This window comes from Eschrichtius robustus, chromosome 16 (assembly GCF_028021215.1).
Source record: "Eschrichtius robustus isolate mEscRob2 chromosome 16, mEscRob2.pri, whole genome shotgun sequence".
Lineage (NCBI taxonomy): Eukaryota > Metazoa > Chordata > Mammalia > Artiodactyla > Eschrichtiidae > Eschrichtius > Eschrichtius robustus.
In genome coordinates, this window is record NC_090839.1 from 83,313,234 (window position 1) to 83,339,784 (window position 26,551).

The 26,551-nt window shown below is 42.8% G+C and overlaps 1 protein-coding gene across 3 annotated transcripts; it reads right to left on the reverse strand.

Annotated features, from left to right (window-relative positions):
* On the reverse strand, positions 1-26,323 carry EIF4H (eukaryotic translation initiation factor 4H). 3 transcript variants are annotated; one of them, XM_068565351.1, is made up of 7 exons: positions 26,164-26,315; positions 9,182-9,369; positions 7,035-7,099; positions 6,853-6,949; positions 6,476-6,535; positions 2,013-2,150; positions 1-1,924 (listed from the first exon to the last, which is right to left on the reverse strand). In XM_068565351.1, the coding sequence occupies exons 1-7, from the start codon at positions 26,220-26,222 to the stop codon at positions 1,785-1,787; spliced, it is 747 nt and encodes a 248-aa protein (XP_068421452.1). In that variant the 5' UTR covers positions 26,223-26,315; the 3' UTR covers positions 1-1,784. The 3 variants fall into 3 exon arrangements, with proteins under 3 accessions (XP_068421452.1, XP_068421453.1, XP_068421454.1); XM_068565352.1 differs by lacking the exon at positions 6,476-6,535 and having other exon boundaries at positions 26,164-26,313; XM_068565353.1 differs by lacking the exons at positions 1-1,924; positions 2,013-2,150 and adding an exon at positions 2,533-2,639 and having other exon boundaries at positions 26,164-26,323.
* Between the last annotated feature and the right edge of the window lie 228 nt (positions 26,324-26,551).

Genomic DNA, 26,551 nt, shown 5'->3' on the forward strand with positions numbered 1-26,551 from the left:
TTAAATATTACGTAAGGTTTTCTTTTATTTAAAAGATCATTCACAAAATACCATATCCATAGATTTACTTTCTGTCATATAGCTGAACGTGTTAGGTGTTTGGAATTCCATTCTTACATTTAAAAGTCAACTGGATTGCCCAGAAGTTTAGATGAATTTGTTTTGTTCTTAATCTTTTCCACACTGAAGATGTAAGTAGGTCATCTGAAAGCATCAGGTTTGATTACAACCACATAATGCATGTCTTTCTTAAGGTAAGTATTGGTGTTACACAAATGGTTCTTATTTCAGAAGCAAAGATGACAGGTGGAAGGAAGGAAAGGAGGGAGAGTTCTGTAAATTGCTGAGACCTGGTGATAAAGTAAGAGAAGCCGAGGATGGCAGCTGGCGAGGAGCTACCTTCCAAGCACACTGCGTGGGCCAGCCTGCCCCCGGCCCTCCAGTCATGCTGGTGAGGGTCTCTCTTTTCCGGGGCTCTAGCTGACCCCAAACTGCTCCCAACTGGATGAAGTGGGACTCGGGTGCTAAAGAATTTGTTCACACAGAGGTGTTCAAGCTCAAAAGCTGCTGCCTAGCCTGGGTGAGTGCTGAACACTGTATGTGGGAGTGAACGTCCTAAAGCTGAGAACTAGTGACCTCAAGCCACCTACCAGTTATCTGACAGCTCTGCATAGTCAAATTCTCAATTCATCAAGTGAACGAGAGTAAAGTGCCAGATTCTAGGCCCATTCTTTCACTCTAAAATTAAGGGATGGTGGGAAGCGCAGTATCTCATTATTACTTGTATCAGGGAACAGATAAACACAGGGAGTGATGCAGAACACACGACAACAGGGGTTTGAGAGGAAGCAGCGTCCGCACTACGAAGTGAGCCCAGCACTGCGCTACCACCTGCAGTGCCCGAAGCACCTCTGCAGCCAGCAGAAAGGAAACTAGAGAGCAGTTCGCTATATCCAGCCACAGACGAGCCTCTAAAACGGCCGGTGAAAGAAGGGAACCGGTTTGGACACGGTGTTGGAAGAGCAATAATAAAGCATGTGAACACAGCAGTGTATTCAATTTATCTCCTATGTGCACACCCACCAGCAGTTCACATTATCCTTTTAGGTTTTGCTGTTTGAAATGTGAGCCTATTCTCCCATCTGGGGAGGGAGTAATGGAGTCAGAACGATCTATAAATAGTTACAGGAAGGAATTTGCAAAGATCAACAGATATTTTATCCTTGTTTTGAAAGCAAGGTGTCCCAAATTCTGTATGTTGATCACAGCTGAATAAAAACAAGATGCTATCCAATTTGTGACTTGTTTTTTTTCTTGGAAGCCACAGCAAAACAGAACTCAACATGCAGGTCGCTGAGAAAAATCAAAGGAAACGCCCAGTGTGGCTAAAGGAAAAACAGAAAAGCAAAGGAGAGAAATGAAGCAGCACTTCAATATAAAGAACTCCCGCATGGCAGCTGCCTTTGTCCCTCTAGAGAAACTCACATGCTGGAAGGAAAAAGGACAGAAGGAAAATAGGAAAGGAAAGGAGTGGCAGGAGGAAAAAAAAAAAAAAAAAAAAAGCACAAAACAGGCACTAGGTAGATACGGCAAAGCCAAGAATGTACTAAAAACCACTTGTTAACTGCTGACATGCACTCACAAGCTCTGTGTTTCCATTGTAAGAAAGGAGGACAAAGGTCAGGCGCAGGAATGGTAACTGCAGGACTGCCGGTCTGGGGGGCCAGCCAGGCTGTGGTCTCGCTCGAACTCCCCCCACATCCCATTCCCTCCCAACCGCAAGCTCATTCTTGCTCCTTGTGAACGACTTCCTCTCTGGGCCTGGCTCCCCCGAAGATAGCAGAGTTGGGGTTGGCTACTTGATTGAGGGGCGTTGCAACTGTTCGAGGTTTAAGCTGGAGCCGTGGTCTCTGTGCTCTTTCCTCTGGGGGAGGGAAACACAACATGGCTTACAAATGTGCCAAGAAGACACCCTCCAGAGCTCCACTTACACGTTCACATTATCGTCATACCTTCTGTTGGTTCTCTGAAATCCATATTGGACCCTCGAAGGGGAGGGCCATCTCTGAAACGACTTCCCATTGGGGGGCCTGTTCGCCGGTCACCTGGGCGACTCCCTCCCCTGCCTCCTAAGAAGTCATCCCTGAAGCCTGAAGGAGGAAGATGACACTGAATTATCTTTTGAACTACTGTCTCAAAGCTGATAACATAGCTTGTGTGAATTAAGTTTAATTTTAAATTCTTTAGTTTGTCCAGCATCAAAAGTGCATACAAAATGAGTCCAAACGTGAATCTGTTGGGTAATTTCAATGCTAACAGACTTCTAAAATAAAAAAAGAATCTTAGGAGAGAAAAATAAACGAGCTGTAAATTCTTAGCTTGCAGGAAAAGTCCATAATATTCTAATATGGCTTAAAACAAAAATGCTCAAAGCACATTTTATTGTTTTCTAATACAATCTATACAGTTATTAAAAAAGATAAACCTGAAATTTAGAAGTTACAATTTAGAACACAAAATCAAAAGAAAAAAGCTAGATATGAAGGCAAAATAAAAATACAAAGTCACCTCTGGGTGACATTCCCCATTTTTCTGTTTCTGCTGCGATTCGGGTGTGGATCATTCTAAAAGCAAAGCACCTGTGTGTAAAAAAAGCTGTGATCAGGCCCACTCCCTTCCCAGGGAGGGCGCCAGAGAGCAGGAACCGCAGACCCAACCCACACCTCCTCTGGCTGCAAAGGGTTTTTTTCCCCCATTCGTTTGTGCATCCGCTAAAATAATTACCAACAGAAGTAAACTGCATCTGATTTAGAATTAAAAGTAAGTTGCAATTTGGACTTCCCTGGTGGCGCAGTGGTTAAGAATCCACCTGCTAATGCAGGGGACATGGGTTCGAGCCCTGGTCCAGGAAGATCCCACATGCCGCGGAGCAACTAAGCCTGTGCGCCACAACTACAGAGCCTGCGCTCTAGAGCCCACGAGCCACAACTACTGAAGCCCGCGCGCCTAGAGCCCGTGCTCCGCAACAAGAGAAGCCACCGCAATGAGAAGCCCACGCACCGCAACGAAGAGTAGCCCCTGATCACTGCAACTAGAGAAAACCCACGCGCAGCAACAAAGACCCAATGCAGCCATAAATAAATAAATAAATAAATAAATAAATAAATTTATATTAAAAAAAGTAAGTTGCAATTCTCATCAGTGTGAAGAATATTTTAAGAACCGTAAGCCTTAGTTTTGTATTTAACTGAAAGTCATGGGGGGAGGTTAAGATAATTAACCTTTTAACAGTATAACCTATTTAACTTTCAGAAAAAATTTAAGAAATAAGACTGTAATTAAACAAATGAGCTTGCCCCCTCTGTTTAAGCTCCTGAAGGTGACTATTTTTACTCACTCCAAGGATAGTGCCATTGCTCAAAGCTTTGTAGGAACTTATCCTTGAAGAAGGATCCTGAGCTTGAGAAATATTCTTCTACTAAATAGCTGATCCCCATTATTCATAGATTTCACGTTTGCAAATTCGTCTACTCACCAAAATTTATTTGTAACCCTGAAATCAATACTTGGGGCCTTTTGCTGTCATTCAGACATGCACAGAGCAGTGAAACATCTGTCACCTGACACATACATTCTCAGCTGAGGTTGAACGAGCCAACACTCTGCCTTGTCTCAGCTCAAACAGTAAACAAGCGTCCTTTTCACAATCTATTTAGTGCCAGGCTTTCTGCTCTTTTGTGCTTTTTGTTAGTGATTTTGCGGTTAAAATAAAACAGCACCCAAACATCATGCTGAAGTGCTGTCTAGTACTGCTAAGTGCAAGGCTGGGATGTGCCTTGTTAGAGAAGCCTCATGCAGGCATGAGTTACAGTGCTGTTGGCCATGAGTTCATTGTTAATCAATCAACTATATATATTAAACAAGGCGTCTTTAAACACAAACACATAAAGCAAGGTTATGTATTGAATGGCTGACAGAAATATGACCAGAGGCTCACAGGAGCCTGTGTATTTCCTCTATGAGCGATGGCTCAGTATCCGCCAATTTGGTGTTTGCAGTGGCTTTAAAGAACCTAACTACTGTTGAATATGGAGAATCAACTATCTGCAATGGTGGGGTTTTTTTGTTCTTTAAGGGTAGCAAGGAATTTGTAAATTGATCAAGTTATCTGAAACTCAGTTCAGAGACTAAATCGAACAATTTCAATTTTAACAAAACAAGTAATGACAACAATTCTAAGAAGGTTTAGACCAACAGGAGCACTGCTTTGGGGGAAAACCCATTTTGGAAGCATATAATCAAGTATAAGTTTCTTTACAAAATCTTTTCTATCAACCAGAGAGGATACACCATTCATTAAACAGGCTTAATTAGTATTCAAACATTTAACCTGACATTTCCTCCAAACTAAACTGTGTGTACCTTTCCACGTTGATTATGAAAGTAAAGTTACTTCCCTTTTAATGAGATTAATTTTTGCTACCAGTGTTTAGCATAAAACAAATCAGCTCACACCCACACTGACAAGGCACATAAACACAACTGCTACTTTGTCCAGGTTCATGAGACAAAGTATAGTGGGGAAAAAAACCCCCCCAAAACCCAGTGTACATTAACATCAAGTGACCACCTCATTTCAAAACTCTTATGATATGAGCGATGAGAAGATTATGAGGGGGGAAAAAAAAGCAAGGTTTGACATTAACAATTATCTTTTCATCAAGTTTGATGACAGATTTCTAGGAGGCACACTATTCATGAAAATCTTCTGAGTTTTCTTTACGAAGTTTAGTTTAACACACTGCCTAGGGACTTCCCTGGTGGTCCAGTGGTTAAGACTTTGCGCTTCCACTGCAGGGGGGCGCAGGTTCGATCCCTAGTGGGTAACTAAGATCCTGCATGCTGCATGGCACGGCCAAAAAAAAAAAAAAGATAAAAAATAAATAAAAACACACTGCCTATTTCTGGTTGACAGGGACTGTCTTATCTGTTTTCTTCTTTGTATTTTTTTTTGTATTGCTTGAAAAAAAATTTTTTTTTTTACAATGAGAGTGTGTCATTTAAAAAAAGGCATTATTCTAAAGAGTAAAAAAGGTCTACCTATACAAATCATGTATATAGGCCGTACGTACCCCACCATGTGGGCACTGCTGGTTTTAGATTATCACCAAAACACTGTAGTTTACACTGGTTGGTGGCAAGGTAGTTTCTCTATGTTCACTGTATGTCTTGTTTCAGAGTAAAAAAAGCCCAAGCTAAGCCAGTAGTAGAAAGACATCAGTTTCTCTGGTAACCTCCAAAGCTGTGAGCTCACTGTGCTACTTCTCCGGTTCTAGGAGATGCAAAACTGGCAGACTGGAGAGCACCACTCGTCAAGTCACTAACTACTACACCCGAGGTGGCTTTGAGATGACATTTGTTGCATTTTTCAATCAGAGACCAGCTTATACATAAAATTACAGGTTTACTGGATTATACTGTACTTTTATGAATAAGCTCATTTCTGACTGGCTATAGGACTTTTAGGAATTAAATTATTCAACAGATATAAGCAGTAATCTGTTTAGCTAACGCAGTACTGGAATGAACTTTTAAAAAATGTCGACTCACAAGACCAGTTCCTCCCATACTTACCAGTTACTTTCTACTGATTTTTGTTTTGACTGGGGGGGGGGGGGGTGTTGGGGGGGCGGGCACTAATGATCTCATCTTATGTGGTGGCAAGTGCAGAGATAATCTCAAGTTTATAGGAAAGAAAACAGACTTGTTTTTCATTCTCTACCTTATGGTTACAATGGACATTTTTACCATGTATGAATTACCTTCATAATTAAAAAAAAAACAAGTAAAGAGATGAAGAAATGTTTAGGAGATCAACCCTTCAAAACCTGGCATGCAAAGTGACCTCTTGAGTCGACACAAGGAGGCACCCACTGGTATGCTTTGATGAGTTAAGAAAAGCAATGATAAAGTGGATTATGTCCACTTAAGGGATAGGGGCTCCACGCCCTTTAAGAAACAAAGAGGTCATCAGGACTACCTATTACCATCTAAGAGGGAGCCACCAGGAACCATTAGTATGAGGCTTTCTGTAAGCTTCTAGAACCTTCCGACTTCTAGAAAAAATAGTACTTCTATTCACGCCATACACACAAGCACCATCAAGGGGCTCCCCTGGGCTAAACCCTGAGAAAGACTCAGCATGAGACACAGGCACATATAAGAACAGTAGACTAAGAAAAGGTAACAAAATAAGGCGGATCAGTCCAACTTGCCCACGATGTGGAAGCTTTCAAGTCCTACCCCAAACACTGAGGTTCTAACAGAGGCTTATTGCATGCCTGGGTACCTTTTAGGAAAGTTTCATTTGTGAAAGGAACTAAAGTAGTCCGGCCAGGCGGGCTACTCACAAGAAATGTACAACAGCAGCAAGGCCACTGAAAAGGGTAAGTGGTGATACTTTAAATACTGATACCGGAATTGAAGTCATCCCGGGAATCCCATCCACCTCTAGATTCTTGAGAGCCACCCATTCCTGAGGATACACAAAAAAGATAAAGTTGAGGTCGTATCATTACCTTGCTGCACAAACATGGAAAAATTCATTGGGAAGACGTACAACTCATGTGATGGGAAGTTCAATGAAATTATAAGAGTTTTTGCTGCCAACAGGAAGGAAAAAAAACCCAGGCTTGCAGAAGCATCATCCATTCTTTCTAAGATTTTACACGTTTTTAAAAGCTCATAAACACCTATCAGACCTATGAGATAGAGTTCTTCTGGTAACCTTTAAGAGCTGTAATCAGTGGGCATATAGTAAGTTTTATGTTCAGTTGTAGAAGAACCAATCACCTCTGTCATCTGGTCCACCTTTCCTGAATCCAAAGCCGCCTTTATCTTGTTTTCTGCCTTCTGCAATGTCCACACGAAGTGACCGGTCACCCAAGAGCTAATAAGTGGAAAACACTGTGTAAGTACTGGCAAGAAAAAAATCTCAACTACTAACACCACAGAGAAAACCTGAATATACTTACTGCACCATCGTATGTCAAGGCTTCCTTAAGGGAATCCACTTCATCAAATTCTACATAGCAGAATCCTGTAAGAGATAACAAACCCCGATTTCCTCAAGGAATTCCGGGTTAAAGATAAGGTGGGATCCCTGTCTGTACCATTTCCCTACATCATAACTACCACTTCTGTTGCATCTAGATGGCAGGAGACTTGCAGAACCTGAAAGAGCATATTTTACTTTCTAATAAATAGAACTTGACTGGTATTCCTCCCTCTTATATTTTTTCCCCTCCTAATTATATTCTGTCAGAAAGTGCTAATCAAATAGGTACTGAAACAGTAGCTGTGTTTTTATAAAGCTTTATGTTTTAACCATAATATTAAAACCTTCCTTGGGTCACTGAAGAGCTTTTAGTTCTGACTTCTGAATGACTTTAATATAACCTAACAGGGGCTTTAAGACACAGACTTCAAATTCGATACCAAACACGCTTTGATGGAACAGGCTGAGGGTGCCATTACTTACTACTCAGGTAGGTGGTATAAAATTTGTTTTACAAAGTGAAAAAACATACCCTCGGAAAAAAAACAAAACAAAACAAAACAAAAAAAAAACATACCCTCGGCCACAAGCGTGTCCTCCTCAGGATGCTAATTAATTTAAGACAGCTGGCCTAGGTGCAGCATGCTTTATTGACAACTTGAGTCTCTAACGCTAGATTCTGACACAGGCCTGTAAGCAGAGGACACTCCAGACAGAAGAAACCACACCCTCTCTCTCACCTCCAACCTCTGAATAAGCTTTTCCTTCTACCTGCAACACTCTTGTCCATGCCCTTTCCTTGCCGTCTCGTTTAAATCTGGGTTAAACACCCTACCCCGTATGCTCACACCACACCCTGTATTACCACCCTCCCCATCCCCATTCTGTATGACGATTACACTTCACCTTCAAAGCCCACTAGACTGCAAGTGCTTCTAAAGCCTGGGTCCAAACTTTTCCTGTTCACCATTTGCTTACACAAAGAATGTACTGCTTGGCTGTAGAGTTCCCCGTCCTCCACCCCCAAACCCATACTCCACCTCCCCATCCATGCCTTTTGCCCTAAGTGGATTCAATGTTTAGAAGAACTGAGAAAACCACTTGCAAGTTCAAAGAGGCAACAAGAGCCTAGTCACTCCAGAGCTCCCACTCATCTCACACTCCAGCTGCCGAAACCAAAGATGCCCTTCTATGAGACAAACTCTGCTGCTACTGACTCAGCCCAAAGGCTGGCTTCACCCACACATTTTCCCCTTACATTTGAATTCCTAACGCTTCCTAGCAGCGGGACTTACTGCTCCAAGCTTAACTGATACATTTTTTTCCACTGTTCGATCACTTACTATAACAAGGCTCCAGGCTCTTAAGTCAGAAAGCTTTCAGAACAACAAAACTACGGAACCGCTCTGCTGAGCAGCACCCCTGCTTCTTCTACAGCCCCACAGCCTCTGTGTGCCTTTCATGGATGTACTTCTGGGTAAATAAAGCAAACCAAATGCCCTTGTATCTGGCATCATGCACTTCGATACAGGGCACATTTGCCTTCAGGAAGCCGTGGAAGTCGGACGATAATGCCCATTTGGTTCCTCATCCTTACTCCTCTGCTCAAGAACCCGAAAGACTAACCTACAGACACTAACTTTACCTGAAATTTGAGCCAATCATTTCGCTAAACACATGCTCTGAAGTCACAAATGTACAGTGACGAGTACTAGGTTACCTTTGGGACTTCATAATAAACTAATTACAGGAAAACTACTCCCTAAAAATGCATGAGTTGGCCAAGGTGATATGCACCTGAAAAGTCCTAAGTTTTATCTGTTCATTTCTTTCCTGGTAACTCCCTTTCTGGCAGAGACAGAATTGCTATATAGGTCAGGCAAACGCCAGATTTACTTGGGCATATGCCACATATTTCTACAAACTAGATTATGTATAAAACATCTTCCCCCCCAAATAGAACTGAAGGCCTATGCGTTGAAGCGCTAATAAATGTTTACTTCAACTACTTGGACTAGGCAAATGTTCGGAACACTTTCATTGAAAGACTTTCATAATTAGAGCCCTCTGGTTTAGACCCTCCTCCCCTTACAATAATGCACAGTAAAAATCCCCCAAACTCACCTTTAAATTTGTCTGTGTCTTTGTCTCTGACTAGCCGTACACTCCTTATGCTGAGATCCTTAAAGATAGCGTCTATGTCGCCCTGCACCGTATTAAAAGGTAGATTTCCTACATATGCTGTGTAGGGGGGCTCTGTGGGCAGCTCCTTCTGGCCACGGGAACCATGGCCACCAGCACTGCCACGGGACCTAGGAGGGGAAACAGACAGGATTCAACTCTGCCCATGTGTTCTTGCCCCAGAGGGCCAAGGAAAATGTCTCCCACTAAGCCACACCACCCAGGCGAAATAATCCTATATAATGTATACAGTAACATCTCCTTGAAATAATACAGTATTCCAAAATATTTATGAAAAACATGCCTATTTCTGGATGACAGAAATGTCCACAGAAACACAGAATCTATGTGAACGTACCTTTCCCTGGAGAATCGAATCCAAATATAACATCCTCCTACAGACAAGTGGTTCTCTCCTATTCACTAAGAATAGGAGAAAAGAACCTAAGCCAATGCCCTCCTTCATACCCAATAATACTAACACACACTGAAATGGAGTGTCCACTTATTACCCTGAAGTTGAAGTTTAACTCATTCACAATACAATTGTTTCTTGCTGATTATAGATAATAAGCTCTAATAAAAATTTTAGATTTTGTGCAGCAAGTACTATGCATTGTACATACTACTCTCCACTCCCCCATGCAGTACCTCATTGGGTCCTCACATACAAGGTGCATATTACTAATTCATTTAAACGTCAATGCCATTTCCTCAGCTAAGTCAAGAGATGTTTAGCTTGTCCACGGTTACCGAGCTTAAAAGTGGCAGGACCCTGAGACTCCACCGTATCATGGCTAATCTGCATAGGCCCTGGTTTAAATCCGAGCTCTACCACATACTTACTCCACCATATAACCTTGAGGAGTTACTCAATTTCTCTAAGCTTGATTTGGAAAACTGGGTTAATACTAAGATAGACCTTGAATTATTGAGAAATAACATATGGTGCGTCATACACTGCCTGTCACATAGTACACATGTGTAGAGTAACAATGACCACAATAACTGCCATCTAAGACCTGAGGTTTACAATGTTTTATAGATAATTTAAAAATAAATGGGACCGGCTTCCCTGGTGGTGGAGCGGTTGGGAATCCGTCTGCCAATTCAGGGGACATGGGTTCGAGCCCTGGTCTGGGAAGATCCCACATGCCACGGAACAACTAAGCCCGTGTGCCACAACTACTGAGCCTGTGCTCTAGAGCCTGCGAGTCACAACTATTGAGCCCATGTGCCGCAACTACTGAAGCCCGCACGCCTAGAGCCCATGCTCCACAACAAGAGAAGCCACCCCAAGGAGAAGACTGCGCACCGCAGTAAAGAGTAGCCCCCGCTTGCTGCAACTAGAGAAGGCCCATGAGCAGCAACGAAGACCCAACTCAGCCAAAATAAACAAACAAACAAACAAACGGGGCCACGGGACTTCCCCCTGGTGGTCCAGTGGTTAAGACTTCGCGCTCCCAACGCAGGGGGCCCAGGTTTGATCCCTGGTCAGGGAACTAGATCCCGCATAATGCAACTAAGAGCCTGCATGACGCAACTGAAGATCCCGCGTGCCGCAACTAAGACCCACTGCAGCCAAATAAATAAATATTTTAAAAACAAACAAAAAAATAAATGTGGCCATTATACATTTGTCAAAACCCATAGAACAGAATGGACAACACCAAGAGTGAACCCTAATGTTAACTATGGACACTGGGTGATAATGACATTGTCAATGTAGATTCACTGATTGGAACAAATGTACTACTCTGGTGCAGATGTTGACAGCAGGGGAAGCTGTGCCCCTGTGCATTTGTGAGGGCAGGGGGCATATGGGAACCCTATACTTTCTCATCAATTTTGCTCTGAACCTACATTGCTCTAATAGATAGTCTACTAAATTAATGAATGGGAAGGGGAGCTCTTCTTTACATCAATAAGGCTGTCAGCTAAAAAATGTAGGAGGAAATTAGAAAACCATGTAATTAGAAAACCACTACTCTGCAACCACCAATGTAGTAGTGACTGATTCAGGCAAGGCTCAAAGGATGCCAAGACACTGGTAAAATGAATCTGCCAGTCACTACTGTAACCAGATAACTGAACTTGGTACCACTAATAATGGGAGAAATTTAAATGTGCCTTCTATTTTGGCACAGATTCTTCAAATATGTAAAAGTCATGAAAGACAAAAAAGGCAGGGGAACTAACGAAATGATAACCAATGCTACATGTGATCTTTGGATCCTGGAACACACAGCCATAAAAGAAAAAGCAGATGGAGAAATCTGAATCTGGTGAGTATAAATATTATTGTTAGCATTAAATTTCTTAGGAGTGATTAATTGGTACTGAAGTTAGTAGGATGCCTCTGTTCTCAGGAGAGACAAAGTATTTAGGAGTGAAGCGTCAGGACAGTCATTTATTTTCAAAGGGTTCAGCATAAAGGACATGTGTGCATGCACGAATATATAAAGATAAAGCAAGTGTGAAACTTGTGACATCTACCAGTGTCCATTGTATTGCACTCTTTCAACTTTACTGAAGACTTGAAAAACTTCAAAATAAAATGTTTGCAGAACACAGGAGGAAAAAAATTTAAAAGGGGGAGGTGTTGTTTTTCTTTAAGAGACATTTAAAGCAAAAGAGTCTCCTCACGTCAGTCAAAAATATGCTTAAAGTCAACCTTCCTTTCTTTTGGCAGAATATATATTAATACCAGGTCTTCGAAAGTAACTTGATTTTTAAAATTCATATATTGCTAGAAATATCATGAAAGAAATTCCACATCTTGCCTGACACAAATTCCAGATATCTCAAATATTTGATAATAAATATCAATCTTTAAGACAACGCTTTTTTTTTTTTTTTAGAAGAACCAGGCTATGAAGTAATTCTTAGATGGCTAAAAATTTTAAGTTTAATTAACTCAGAACTGCTGCTTCCCAACAGAAAAATCCTGCATTCTGTCCTAATACCAGAAAAATAGGCTTACAAGTGAATGTGACTTATTTTGCATTTCAATAACCATAAAACTGGGACTTCCCTGGTGGCGCAGTGGTTAAGAATCCGCCTGCCAATGCAGGGGACTAGGGTTCGAGCCCTGGCCAGGGAAGATCCCACATGCTGCGGAGCAACTAAGCCGTGCGCCACAACTACTGAGCCTGCGTGCCACAACTACTGAAGCCCGCATGCCTAGAGCCCATGCTCTGCAACAAGAGGAACTACTGCAATGAAGAGTAGCCCCCGCTCGCCGCAACTAGAGAAAGCCCGCGCGCAGCAACGAAGACCCAATGCAGCCAAAAAAAAAACAAAAACAAAAACCATAAAAACCACCACCAACAAAAAAACCCCCATAAAACCTAAAATATTTTCAGTAAGATACTCTTTGGGACTGGGTACTGAACATATAAAATACAGTTTAAACACTTGGAAAACTGTCAAAACTGGGGACCAACTATAATTAAAAACTTTAAATTCATCTACTCAACATTTATTAAACATCTGGTGGAAAACAGCCCCTCGTCCTGGAGTAGCTTACACCTGAGTAGCACATATAAAACATAAATAACTGTAAATGCATACATGCATGTTTGTGTATATATTTACATAGATATGTAAAAAAGCAAAGGACTACAATGATTTTTTAAAAATTCAACATGAAGGTGAGGATGAAGAAATGATAAATTTGGCAGGTGTCTGTTTGATGAATCAAGAAAATGGAGGTAGGCAGGCTTGCTAAAAGGGCACATGAGAACTTCTGTGGGGTGCTGGACAGAGGACTGAAAAGATAGGGTCAACCGACCTCTGACTGAATACAGAAAGCCACGTAAGCAAGCCTTGATAAGGACCGCTGCCCAGGTTAATGCTACTGAGGGGGGCACTAGCAAGAATGCAGCAGGATGAGAAGCCAGCTCTGGCTTTGCAAAGATACAAGAATCCTGCTTCAGGCAAGCAGTACTTGAAGAGCTGGAGATGTGGAAAGAGCTAACCCAAGCCCGTCAACTTGCTCATTTCACCCTAGCCTCACAAAACTGCCAGTGGCTTAACACTCCAGATTTTTTCAAGGCTAACAGATGCAGTCCTAAATACTGCCCTACCTGATGTGGTCAGTTCTACAGGACTTGAGTGGTTTTTAGCTTTTCGTTGAGTAGTTCACTGAAGACATTACAATGCAGTGGGATTGGGGCCAGCCGGGTAGATATCAATTTATTCACTCTATGAAGAGTCTACAGTGTGCCAGCAACTTGAGAGACAAGGCTGAAGAAGACAAACCCCAGAGAATGCATATGGACATAATAAAACGATACATTCGGTCATCAACCAATCAAATAAAAAAGTCAAATATCAGAAATTCTTTGAGCTAAAATTCTTATGAGATACTTCTGACACTAATTTAAGTTTAGAGGGGACTATTATCTAAATAAGCTATGTTACATGAAAGCACTTTCTAAAACAGGTTAAAAACACAGAAGACCCACCTGGCACCTTACTTAGCTTGGTGTAGGACCTCTTCCAAATCACCTCTGTACCTCAGTTTTCTCATCTGTTACTTATAAATATTTCAAATTTCTGTGTTATAAAGGAGTTTGAAATTGACCATAAAAACACTTCAGAGACTGATTGCTTTATAAAAGTTTAATAACAATTCTAAAGTGTTATGGATAAATTAAACACGCTACAGGATACACTGCTCATACAGAAGGAGGTTGACTAACAAGCCATGGATGTAAAGCAGGCAACAGATGAGGCAAAGCTGCAGGCCTGGGCACACACCTCCCCCTCCCCACCACCCTGCAATTCAGAAAAGAGACCTGAAGGGCTGTGCTGCAAACGCCCAGGCCATATCGCTCCCACCGAGCAATAGGCTTGCCCGCTCATTACTGCTGCACATAGGGGCAGTCTATTGATTTAAAAAAAAAAATACGAAAGTTTTAAAGTAATAATTACATCCTCAGTCATTTAGGAAATCCAACTTTCAACTCCAGGTGTGACCAAAATCACACCTGGAGTTACAGACAAATCACGTTTCTTCACTCAAATCAACAAAGTATCTGAATGTCTATTAAATACATAGCACCATACTGAGGGCACAAACCTAAGACTTGTTCCTACCCTCAAGGAGCTGATAATTCAGCTAAGGGGGTCCAGGCATCTAGAAAGGAGAAATCACATCCCAAGTAAAAGACTGCAGAAAATTCAGGAGACAGTGACGAGCACTGTCTCTGCAGGGTGGAGCAAAAGGCACTTGGACTCTATTTTCCAGGCAGCAGACAAAACACTGAACTCTTAAGATGATAATGTGTGAATAAGCAAAGATATATAGGAGTGAGAGGAGACTGGAGGAAGGGCAACTATAAGAAAAAAGAAGAGAAGAGATTCTTAGGGCTGGGATTAGTCAGTAAGTGGATGAAACAAAATTAAGTGCTCAAGACTTGCTTCCAAAGTGTGAAAGATAATAAAAAATGAAGGCCACATGCTATTATTTCTGGACAACAATTTTACGAAGATTTCTAGGTGCATTAGAAACTATACAGAATTTAAGTACTGTTGCTGTCATTCTTAAAACTTTAAGACCAGTGCCAAGATACCATGACTATAGAGTATTAACCTCTCTTTGGTATTTGGAACATTAGGTGCTCTCCCTCTATTACTTCTAGGTGATAACTGAGTTAGTTTCATTAGGGCTGATCAACAACTTTGGTCTTTCATGTGCCACCCAGAAACGCTTATTAGCATATATCACGTGGCCTGAGGCACTATCCTAGATCCTACATAAAATCACAGTAAGACTGCCTTTATGAGAATAAAATGCAAGTAAGCAACAAAGACAAAATCCTCTGAGCATGCAGAAAGATCAAAATGTGTAACCTACTTGGTTTCTAGACAATAATCAAAAAAGGTTAGGCTCTCAAAAGCCAAGCCCTTATTTCATAAACACCATTTTACACTACCTATTAACATCTTACATTAGTAAGATACACTGGTTACAATCACAGAACCAATATCAATACATTACTAACTAATTCATTACTAACTAGTTCAGTTTATTCAGATTTTCTTAGCTTTCACCTGATGTCCTTTTCCTGTCACAGAATGCCATCCAAGATGCCACATTACATTTTAGTTGTAACTTAGGTTTTAAAAAACTAGCCCAATGGAACTTGGATTAAAGACCCTTCACTTCCAAGTAGATCTTCCTCTAAGTGTATGTATTTTCCAAGGCCTTCAACAATTAGCACTCAAAATTAAATCCCTTTATCTTGACAACTGTCGTTACTACAGGATGTGCATGAAAGCCTCTGAAAGTTTCTGGTAAACACTGGGGCTGGGGAGGGAGCAGTGTCTATGGTGAATTCTTCAATGAGCCTTATTTCAAGGAGCTCTTTTCTGCTGTGAATGGGATCTTAATAATTTAATCACATCTGTAAGATATAAAAAGCAATGCAGAGAAATGCAAAGTTGTTCTGAGGCAGGAACTCTTGTCTTGTTCACTGCTTTATCTCCAGAACGATTACAGTATCTGAGACTTAGGGTGGAAGGAATGAAGCCACAGGCCTACCAACTACTTTAGGGTTGCCAGTAACTTCTTCACCAATGTGGGTACTCTTATTTGGAAAAAAATTTAGATTATAAAAGAGGGTTACATGTATTCAGATGACATCCCCAATTACGTACTTAAGTATTTTTCAAAAAATTTTCAGGCTGTGTACAACAACAAGGAATACATTTTACATCACAACTTAATACATGCATACATTCCTGCATGTTAACTACACAAATTAATTTTTAAAAAGCTTGCCAACAGTACTAACTCATAGTATAATGCACACTATTCTCTATTCTATTTCACCTTAAAAGATGCTTACCAGGACCCACACTAAGTTGATTTCATCATCTCCCAACAGGACACAACAGGCAGTTTGAAAGCCTTGTTTTAGATGAATAGTGAACATGAAAGGGACTTCTGGTTTACATAGTCTTTTAGGGACCTTTTCTTACTGGGAAAAAGTATTTATCATAATGAACTAAAATTTTGGACTCCCACACATGAAAGGAAAGAAATGGGCTTAGTAATTTAATAACTTCATATGGGTGAAAAAGGTTACTCAATCCAAAAGTTCCAGATTTGGGACTTCCCTGGTGGTGCAATGGCTAAGAATCTGCCTGCCAACGCAGGGGACATGGGCTCGAGCCCTGGTCCAGGAAGATCCCACATGCCACAGAGCAACTAAGCCCGCAAGCCACAACTATTGAGCCCGTGAGCCACAACAAGAGAAGCCACCGCAATGAGAAGCCCACGCGCCGCAATGAAGAGTAGCCCCCACTTGCTGCAACTAGAGAAAGCCTGCCACAGTAACACAGACCCAAATGCAGCCAAAAAAAGTACCAGATTTTTCAGAGGAAATGAAATCTTAAATCTCAAGCTACTTATTGGTCCTCAGAAATACTGCCACAAAAAAAATCTGTCTTAAAGGTATGGTGTAAACTATTTCTATGGATTAGTTTTGAACTTTATAGGTTCTTTTCTTCCAAAATAGAAGACTTACTATTTGAGATTTGACATTCCACATACTACCAGCTCCATTTCATTCTACATGAAACCACATTTTCAGGCAATGTTGAATTTGATATGATCCACAAGTAACTTACAACTATACAATTTATTTTAAAACGTAAATTATTTTAGGTACCTACAAATTGCCGTAGATAGACCACCATTTAAAACCTAGAATTCAAAACCATTCAGTCAGAGCTAACAGTTCTCTTCATTTAATATTTGAAAAGTCATAAGAACCCAAGTAACCTGTACTAAAACACATACATGCATTAAAATAATACTTAATAATTGTTTAACGATATCAAATTTTAACTTGCTGCTACCTCACATGATAGGTATCAGAATTAAGTGTATTAAAAGTACCTTCAAAAAAGCCACACATCCTTTAAAAACAAACAGTCAAGAGACAAAAAGAGGAGGACCCTATCAATTAACAGATTTAGTAGACACAACAACCAAATAAATGTGCAAACGTTGTCTGGCCCTGATTTAAGTGAACCAGTTGTACATCAGAATTTATGAGATAATTATGAGAAATCAAAATATTTACTGGGCTACTGTTATATTGAGTTTTCAGATGTGATGATATTGTGGTCATATTTTTTTTTTTAAGTTTTTACTTTTGAAACTCATACTGAAGTACTTCCAGATGAAATGACAGTCACATCTAAGACTTGTTTTAAAATAATCCAGAAGTGTGTGGCAGGAGAGTAAAGCAAGGAGGTATAGATGAAATAGGAGTGGTCACTTAAAAAAACAGTGGGTAATAGGTACATGGGGCAGGTCGTTACACTAGACTCTGCTGTAAAATATTCATTTCCCTCCCCACAATGGGGAAGATAGATGAAACAGAAAAAGCAAAAATGTTTATAAAATTAAAACGGTGAAATAAATGGAGCCTTGCTTAATGGGTAGAGTTTCTGTTTGGAACGATGAAAAAGTTCTGGAAATGGTGATTACTGAATTGTAATCATTGTGAACTTTAGTACCACTGAATTGTACACTTAGAAATGGTTAAAATGGTAAATTGTGGCCGTGCCGCGTGGCATGCAGGATCATCTTAGTTCCCCGACCAGGGACGGAATCCGTGCCCTCTGCAGTGGAAGCCCAGGGTCTTAACCACTAGACCGCCAGGGAAGTCCTATAAAATGGTAAACGTTATGTTATGTATATTTTACCACAATAAGAAAAAAAAACTGAGTAATGGCTACATGGGGGTCTGATATATTAGTCTTGACTGCTTATGCATGAAAATATTCAGATTAATCTTTAAGTATGGGACTTCCCTGGTGGCGCAGTGGTTAAGAATCCGCCTGCCAATGCAGGAGACACGGGTTCGAGCCCTGGTCCGGGAAGACCCCACATGCTGCGGAGCAACTAAGCCCGTGCGCCACAACTACTCAGCCTGCGCTCTAGAGCCCACGAGCCGCAACTACCGAAGCCCGCGCATCTAGAGCCCGCGCTCCGCATCAAGAGAAGCCACTGCAATGAGAAGCCCGCGCACCGCAACGAAGAGTTGCCCCCGCTCACCGCAACTAGAGAAAGCCTGTGCGCAGCAACGAAGACCCAACGCAACCAAAAATAAAAATATAAAAAATAGTAAATACATTTATTAAAAAACTCTTTAAGTATTAGGTAAAATGAGCAAGTGGTAAATTCCAGCTCAATCTAGACCATACTGAGGTTCCTCCATTAACAGAAAATCAGTTAAAGTAACAATTCTTTGCATTTTCAGACGGCCTCTAAAAGAGCACCAAAATGTACTTCCTTTGGTTCTGGCTCTGCCCCCCCAGAGCCAAACCTTTCTGGCTGTAGTATCCCTGTTAAGTCAATGAGAGCAAACACCTACACCGATCATGCCATTGGCCTTCGCATGAATCAGGCCGGGGCACCAAACTGCACTATTACTCATGCATTTGCAGTATTAAAAAAAAAGGGGGCGGGGGGGGGTGGATTCCCTGGTGGTCCAGTGGTTAGCAGTCCACGCTGTCACCCAGGTTCGATCCCTGGTGGGGGAACTAAGATCCTACAAGCCTCGTGGCACAGCCAAAAAAAAAAAAGAAGCCACCTTTGGCAAAGAATGTTTTTAATAAAGTGGTAAAAATGATTAATTTTATTAAATACTGACCCACTTTTAAAATATTCCCTGTTACGAAATGGGAATGAAGCACTTCTGCTGCTTACAGAAGTACATGGTTATCTCCAGGAAAAGCACTCCTGCAAGTGAGTTACAAGCTGAACTAGCTATTCTTTTCATGGAACACCATTTTTACCTGAAAGAACTGACAAACTATGGTTCAGACTCGGATGCTACATAGACATTTTCTTGTAAATGAAATGAGTCTGCCACTTCAAGGAAAACTAACAGTACTATCTGCTGCGAATGACAAAACACAGGCTTTCAAGCAAAAACCAGAATTTTAGAAAACTTTTATCTATCAATATAAGCTTGACAGTCTCCCAATACCTGAAATTTTTCTGATGAAACTGATGGCGACATTAATGAACATGATTTTTTGACACTGTATAGTGAAATGCTTCAACATTTGGAAGATCTGCATAACTCAGTGAACTGGTATTTTCCAAATGACCAAAGTATCATGTTACAAAAAAAAAAATGTACACCTGGGCTTTCCTGGTGGCGCAGTGGTTAAGAATCTGCCTGCCAACGCAAGGGAAACAGGTTTGAGCCCTGGCCGGGGAAGATCCCACATGCTGCGGAGCAACTAAGCCCGTATGCCACAACTACTGAGCCTGCGCTCTACAGCCCGTGAGCCACAACTACTGAAGCCCACGTGCCACAACTACTGAAGCCTGCACGCCTAGAGCCCGTGCTCCGCAACAAGAGAAGCCACGACAATGAGAAGCCCGCGCACCACAACGAAGAGTAGCCCCTGCTCACCGCAACTAGAGAAAGCTTGCGCACAGCAACAAAGACCCAATACAGCAAAAAAAAAAAAGGCACAGCAAAAGATCCACTCAAAATATAAGATAGATCTATGGATTTTAATGTAAGAGTGTGGAAAGTTTATTGTTACAACTAACCTTTATGGAAATTACCACCTGTTTTGGTACAGTCACAAATAAGAGTATCTACAATTATCTGAAAAGGCTATTAAAATAGTCCTCCCACTTTCAACTACTTACCTATGTACGGCTGGATTTTCTTCATGTATGTCAACCAAACAACCTACCTCAAGAGTGAATACAGAAGCAGCTATGAGAAACGAGCTGTCTTCTACTCAGCCAGATATGCAAAAGGCTCCAGGGAACTCCCTGGCGGTCCAGTTGTTAGGACTCCTTGCTTTCACTGCCGAGGGCCCAGGTTCAGTTCCTAGTCAGGGGAACTAAGATCCCAGAAGCCGCGCGGTGCGGCCAAAAAAATAATAAAAGGGGTGGGGGGGGGCTCCAAAAATGCAACTGATTATTTCAATTAGAGAACAGTGTGCAGAGCGAGGGAGATCACCAGCTACATCTACCCTATACTGGAGTGCAATGAAGGTACTATGTTTTCAATAGAGTATCAACATACTGAAGCACATCCAGAGGGTCCTATCAAGAAAAACATTTTAAAAACCATCATATGGTTGGCAAACTTTAAAAAAACAAGGATGTTCAATTATTTAAAAAGACAACTTAGACATTAGAGCTGTTAAGTGCAGTCAAAATCAAGTGGTCACTTACTTCGTGCCCTGAGTGTGCAGGTCTAACCAGCTGCACAAATGATGAAAAGGCAAAGACGCATGCCATGGTCTTCTGCCCAACACTCTTTAGTTTCTAGCGGAAGCTGGAAACTGGAAGGTGGATCTGATCTAGGACTGACTCCCCTCATGCCCCCCCACCCCCCCAGCCAAACATTCTGCTATGTTCCAAGTTTCTGGGAAGACTTCTTGAATTTGTGTAAAGTCTTTCCAGAACACTAAGGTTAATTTCAAACAGAAATATAAATTTTAAAAGTATGCGAAAAAAATTTTTTTTTTAGAAATCTCAGAAGCATTTAAATATTCCAAGCATGGGGCTTCCCTGGTGGCTCAGTGGTTAAGAATCCGCCTGCCAATGCAGGGGACACGGGTTCAAGCCCTGGTCCGGGAAGATCCCACATGCCACGGAGCAACGAAGCCCGTGCGCCACAACTACTGAGCCTGCACTCTAGAGCCTGCGAGCCACAACTACGGGACGCCCGCGTGCCTAGAGCCCGTGCTCCGCAACAAGAGAAGCCGCCGCAATGAGAAGCCCACGCACCGCAACGAAGAGTAGCCCCCGCTCGCCACAACTAGAGAAAGCACGCACGCAGCAAGGAAGACCCAACGCAGCCAAAAATAAATAAAATAAAAATAAATAAATAAATAAATAAATATTCCAAGCATGAATTTTGTTACAAACCAATAATGTACAAGAATGAATCACTTGGTGGGACTTCCCTGGTGGTGCAGTGGTTAAGAATCCGCCTGCCAATGTAGGAGACACGCGTTCGAGGCCTGGTCCGGGAAGATCCCACATGCCACGGAGCAACTAAGCCCATGCGCCTGCACTCTAGAGCCCACGAGCCACAACTACTGAGCCGGAGTGCCACAACTACTAAAGCCCGTGCGCCTAGAGCCCATGCTCCGCAACAAGCTACCGCAATGAGAAGCCCGCACGCCGCAATGAAAGAGAAAGCCTGTGCGCAGCAACTAAGACCCAAAGCAGCCAATAAATAAATAAATTTAAAAAATGAATTACTTGGTACTAATTTACCATACTTATGGTATTACATTATAAATGCTTTATGCCTATAAAATGAACAGCTTTCCCTTTATTGGCTTTAGAAATATAGCCAGGAAAATAAAAACTCACTCCATCTAACCCTCAACAGAAATTTTCCCACTCTAGCTCCAAAGAAATTATTTTAAGAATTAAAAAATTATAAACTGGACTTCCCTCGTGGCGCAGTGGTTAAGAATCTGCCTGCCAATGCAGGGGACACAGGTTCGAGCCCTGGTCTGGGAAGATCCCACATGCCGCGGAGCAACTAAGCCCGTGCGCCACAACTACTGAGCCTGTGCTCTAGAGCCTGCAAGCCACAACTACTGAGTCTGCAAGCCACAACTACTGAACCCGCACGCCTAGAGCCTGTGCTCCGCAACGAGAAGCCCGTGCACCGCAACAAAGTGTAGCCCCTGCTCGCCGCAACTACAGAAAGCCCGTGCACAGCAATGAAGACCCAACGCAGCCAAAAACAAATAAATTTTAAAAAATTATAAATCTACAGCTACCAAATATTAAACATTTTTTATGTACCTGATACTGTGCTGCAGTTTAACATCTCATTTAATACTCCCAACAGCCCTATAGAGGAGTTTCTATCTTATATGCGGGGAAAGTGAGGCTCAGAGAGGTAAAGAAACTTGTCCAGATCATACTGCTAATACACAGCCAAGAGGACACTTAAGCTCTGGTCTGCCTGATTGTAAAGCCAGGGCTTCTGCCTGAACATCTGACATCTCAAAGATCTCTTGGTAAAACCAAGCATTGGTGGTAACAACACTTCTCAAAGAGGACAATGACTTGGAATCAAGCACTGGGAGACTGAGTGGAGAGAAGTATGACAATAAACCCAAACAACTTGACATTTGATAGGTAAACAGGATTTTAGACTATGCCTTTCAACACCTTTACAGATCCTGTTATAAGTGAAACTAGCTAGCTTTTATACACTTTCTTCCCCATTTTAAGGCTTAAAATATACTTAGAAATTTAGAGATGCCAAGCTTAAATCCTATAAGACTCAAAGATTAGAATTCTAAATCCCCTAACTGGAACCTAATAAAGAATATTTAACTTTGTAGCTTAATCAATTTTTAGCAGGTACCATTTCAGCAATATCAATTCTTGCTAATTCCAAGTTCCAATCTAATTCTCAGGATTGATGCTAGTTTTAGGTTAAGCACTCAAAAGGCCTTTTGCAGTTAAAAATGTAAAATCAGTGTTACTCTACACTTTATTGTCAATGGCAAATGAAAAATTGGAACCTCACAAAGATAATTTAGCAAAGAGCAAAACCAAATACATTCAAGATATGATACAATCAACTCCTAATAATTTGGAATTTTGTTTTGACTTGCTTTCTGAGCAACAATGCAGTCCCTGGTTCTCTCCTCTGCTGCAGGGGACATGCCTCTATAGGCTGGGGAAATAAAGCAGTTGTTCAGTATTGCTTCCTGACAACCATACTGGTTATTACACACAACTACAAAATAAACTTACGGGGAATGTATAATTATTAAAACCCAAGTTTTTGTTTTTGTTTTTTAATGAGAAGACCCTTCTTTTTTTAATTAATTAATTAATTTGTTTTTATTTATTTTATTTTTGGCTGCGTTGGGTCTTCGTTGCTGTACATGAGCTTTCTCTAGTTCTGGCGATCAGGGGCTACCTTCGTTGCAGTGCGCAGGCTTCTCATTGCGGTGGTTTCTCTTGTTGTGGAGCATGGGCTCTAGGCGCGTGGGCTTCAGTAGTTGTGGCACGCAGGCTCAGTAGTTGTGGCTCACGGGCTCTAGAGCGCCGGCTCAGTAGTTGTGGCACACGGGCTTAGCTGCTCCGCGGCATGTGGGATCTTCCCGGGCCAGGGCTCCAACCTGTGTCCCCTGCATTGGCAGGCAGATTCTTAACCACTGCAGGGAAGCCCCTTGACTCTATATTTCAAACCCGCCATTCCTTTCACCTGTGACCCAAGTTGCTTAGAGTTAAGACATCTTATCTAGCTAAGGTGTTTTAGACTAGAGAGCAGTTGCCTTACAAAAGTACCAAACAGGGACTTCCCTGGTGGCGCAGTGGTTAAGAATCCGCCTGCCAGTGCAGGGGACACGGGTTCGAGCCCTGGGCCGGGAAGATCCCACATGCCACAGAGCAACTAAGCCTGTGCACCACAACTACTGAGCCTGTGCTCCGGAGCCCACGAGCCACAAATACTGAGCCCACGTGCCACAACTACTGAAGTCCGCGCGCCTAGAGCCCATGCTCCGCAACAAAAGAAGCCACCGCTGTGAGAAGCCCACGCACCACCAACGAAGAGTAGCTCCCGCTCGCCGCAACCAGAGAAAGCCCGCGCGCAGCAACGAAGACCCAACGCAGCCAAAAATAAATTAATTAAATAAAATAAATTAAAAAAAAAAAGTACCAAACAAAGCAATACAAGACCAGCTTTCCATAGGTGGTAATCGTCTATAATGCTTAAGCTTCTATCTGAACATAAACAAACAGCACTGAGACGTGTACTGATGTGAACATAATTCAAAACTCAAAATTATCATTGAAGAGTACCTGGTCAACTATCCTATCACCTTGCTAAATTTCAAAGACTCCAATAACTGATAACTTCCGACCTGATGAAGATAAAATAACATTAACCATCTGGAATAGGAAAGCTTTGGCACAGATCGCACCACTACATGTCTAGTCCTCTGTGAAGTTTCCTGACTCACCTGTGACACCGCCTAAAAGAACACACAAATTCACCAACAGGTTTTTAAAACTACTTTTTGGCAATCTGAGCAGTATTTCCTATGTACTTTTCCATGAAGATGAAGTGGAAAATTCTGAGAAGGTAAGATGCAGAAGGTGCTTAATAGTAAAGGGACTTTTTATTAGGAAGCTTAGGAGATGTATCACGCCAGCTACTCTCATCTTATACGACTTTTTGGAGTACATCTGGGCAAATGGCTAACAGTGTCCTCGTCTTCTGATATTCTGATAAAATAAATGGCATCTTAAAACAGAATTTTACTTTTGATCAACTTCTATTGTTCAAGGCACTCCAACTGTCAAAATTTGATATCCACCTAAAGTCTAACTTGAACACCTCTAGTCACCAGAACAGCTGGTAAATTTGTCAAAAGGCAGAATTAAAAAATAATAATAAAAAATCCCCAGGCTCTGTATAATTGGACTAACACTGTAGTTCCAAACCAACTAAAATTCCTTGGAGCTGCCTTAATCTGAACTACTCTGTTTAAGAGTCTTCCTGGGTACTTCCAAATGCTTTTTGAAACTAGGAAAAGAAAAAAAATCCTAGTGATTAAATTTTGAGATGACTGAAGTACAAATTTGATGTCTAGAAACCTACCCCAAAGGCAATAACTTTACATGTAATCCAACATCTATTTCTTTTTTATTGGTAAATAAAGTATTCTTTGAAGTAACAGGTGGCTCCACCTCCCCCAACTTCCATGTCCCCAACTTTCATGAATGATGCTGGGTACACTCCGGCACCCAAACAAGCTTTTATTTGAGCCATTCCCAAACCAAGGTATTAAAAGATCATTCTTCACCAAACAAAGACACTTTTAGGATTGAAACCCAGGAGACTGGACACCTCAGTAGGTACTATTGTGGTGTTATCCTGGGAAAGTAATCCTTTCTGTAAATCACACAAAGGCCAAGTGTGCCCTTGACAAACGGCAAGATGTTTATAGCCTATCTTCTAAATTCTGTATGAGATAACTTGTGTCTACAAAGAAATAATCTAGGGCGGGTTCCTGGAATTAAACACCATAAGCTTTTTCTTCACTAGCCAGGGATCTTTCTTTTAAACAAGGTGTCTCAATTACATATAGTCTGTGTATGACCAGAATCAGAACGAAGTTAAATGCGATTCCTTCTCCAGGTCTGGAGAAACCAGGGAGAATAACATTTTCTGCCAGTAGGCACGTAGCACTTGTCAACAAGGCACTCTGATCTAAGAAAGGATAAATACAATGCTATGATGTGTATGTTCTGGTTGGTCTCCCCCGACCCCGGGGTGAATCGAACTATTCCAGGGCTCCAGCTACCAAATCCCAGCCTCACACCCGTAAAGGGATGGGAATCGCCCCTCTCTCGGCCTTCCGACCATACCAAGCCCGCTGGTCTCCTGGCGAAAGGGGCCAGGGGGCCTGCAGCGCAGGCTGACAACAGGAAGCCGCGGCCGGGACCGGGACTGGAGCGGGGCAGGCCGCGGCCCCCACCCCCGCGCTGCAGCACAGCCCCGCGCTGGCCCCGCCGTACTGGGAGATGGGGCTGGAAGCGGGAGCTCGTCCTGCCAGGCACTCGGCGCCGCTGCGGCCTGGCCCTACGGCCGAGGCAGAGGAAAGACACGTCGTAGGTGACGGGGTGGGGTGGCACAGAGAGGGATCTGTCCCGCGAGCAAGACCCGGGGAGCCTAACCGGTGCCGCACCCTCCCCGAGCGCGCCATTTCCAGACCCCAGTCCTCCCGGCGCCTCTATGAGGCCTCAGTCGGCCCAGCGGGGCCCCTACCGCTCGCCGCCCCAGCTGTGCGCGCGGGAAGGCCGCGGCCCAGGGGCCCCTGACTCCGCCCGCCTCCCGCGCCCGGCCGGGGCCCGCGCACGCCCGCCTCACCCTCTGCCGCCGCCGAAGCTGCTGTAGGCCCGATCGTCGTAGGTATCGAAGTCCGCCATTTGCCGTCTCCGCTCCGAGAGGAACCAGGGTGAGCACGGAAGGACCCCGCAATATAACTCCCCCCGCCCCGCCGCCGGGGCTGTCCGCCGCGCCGCCTGATTGCAAATCGCACTCACGCACGCTCGCGTGCGCGCACGTACGCCGCGCCGCGCCGCGCCCGCCGCGCCCGGTCTGGGCTGGCTGGCTTCTGGGAGCCCGGCGCGTTTTGCGGCCCACGTGGTGCGGCGGCGCGTTGGTTTGGCTCCTGCCCTGGCGCCCCGGCCCATTGTGTGCTAGCTCTGAGGCTTCACCCGCGGCCGCCTCCTGCCCCTGCCGCGCCCCACCCTTG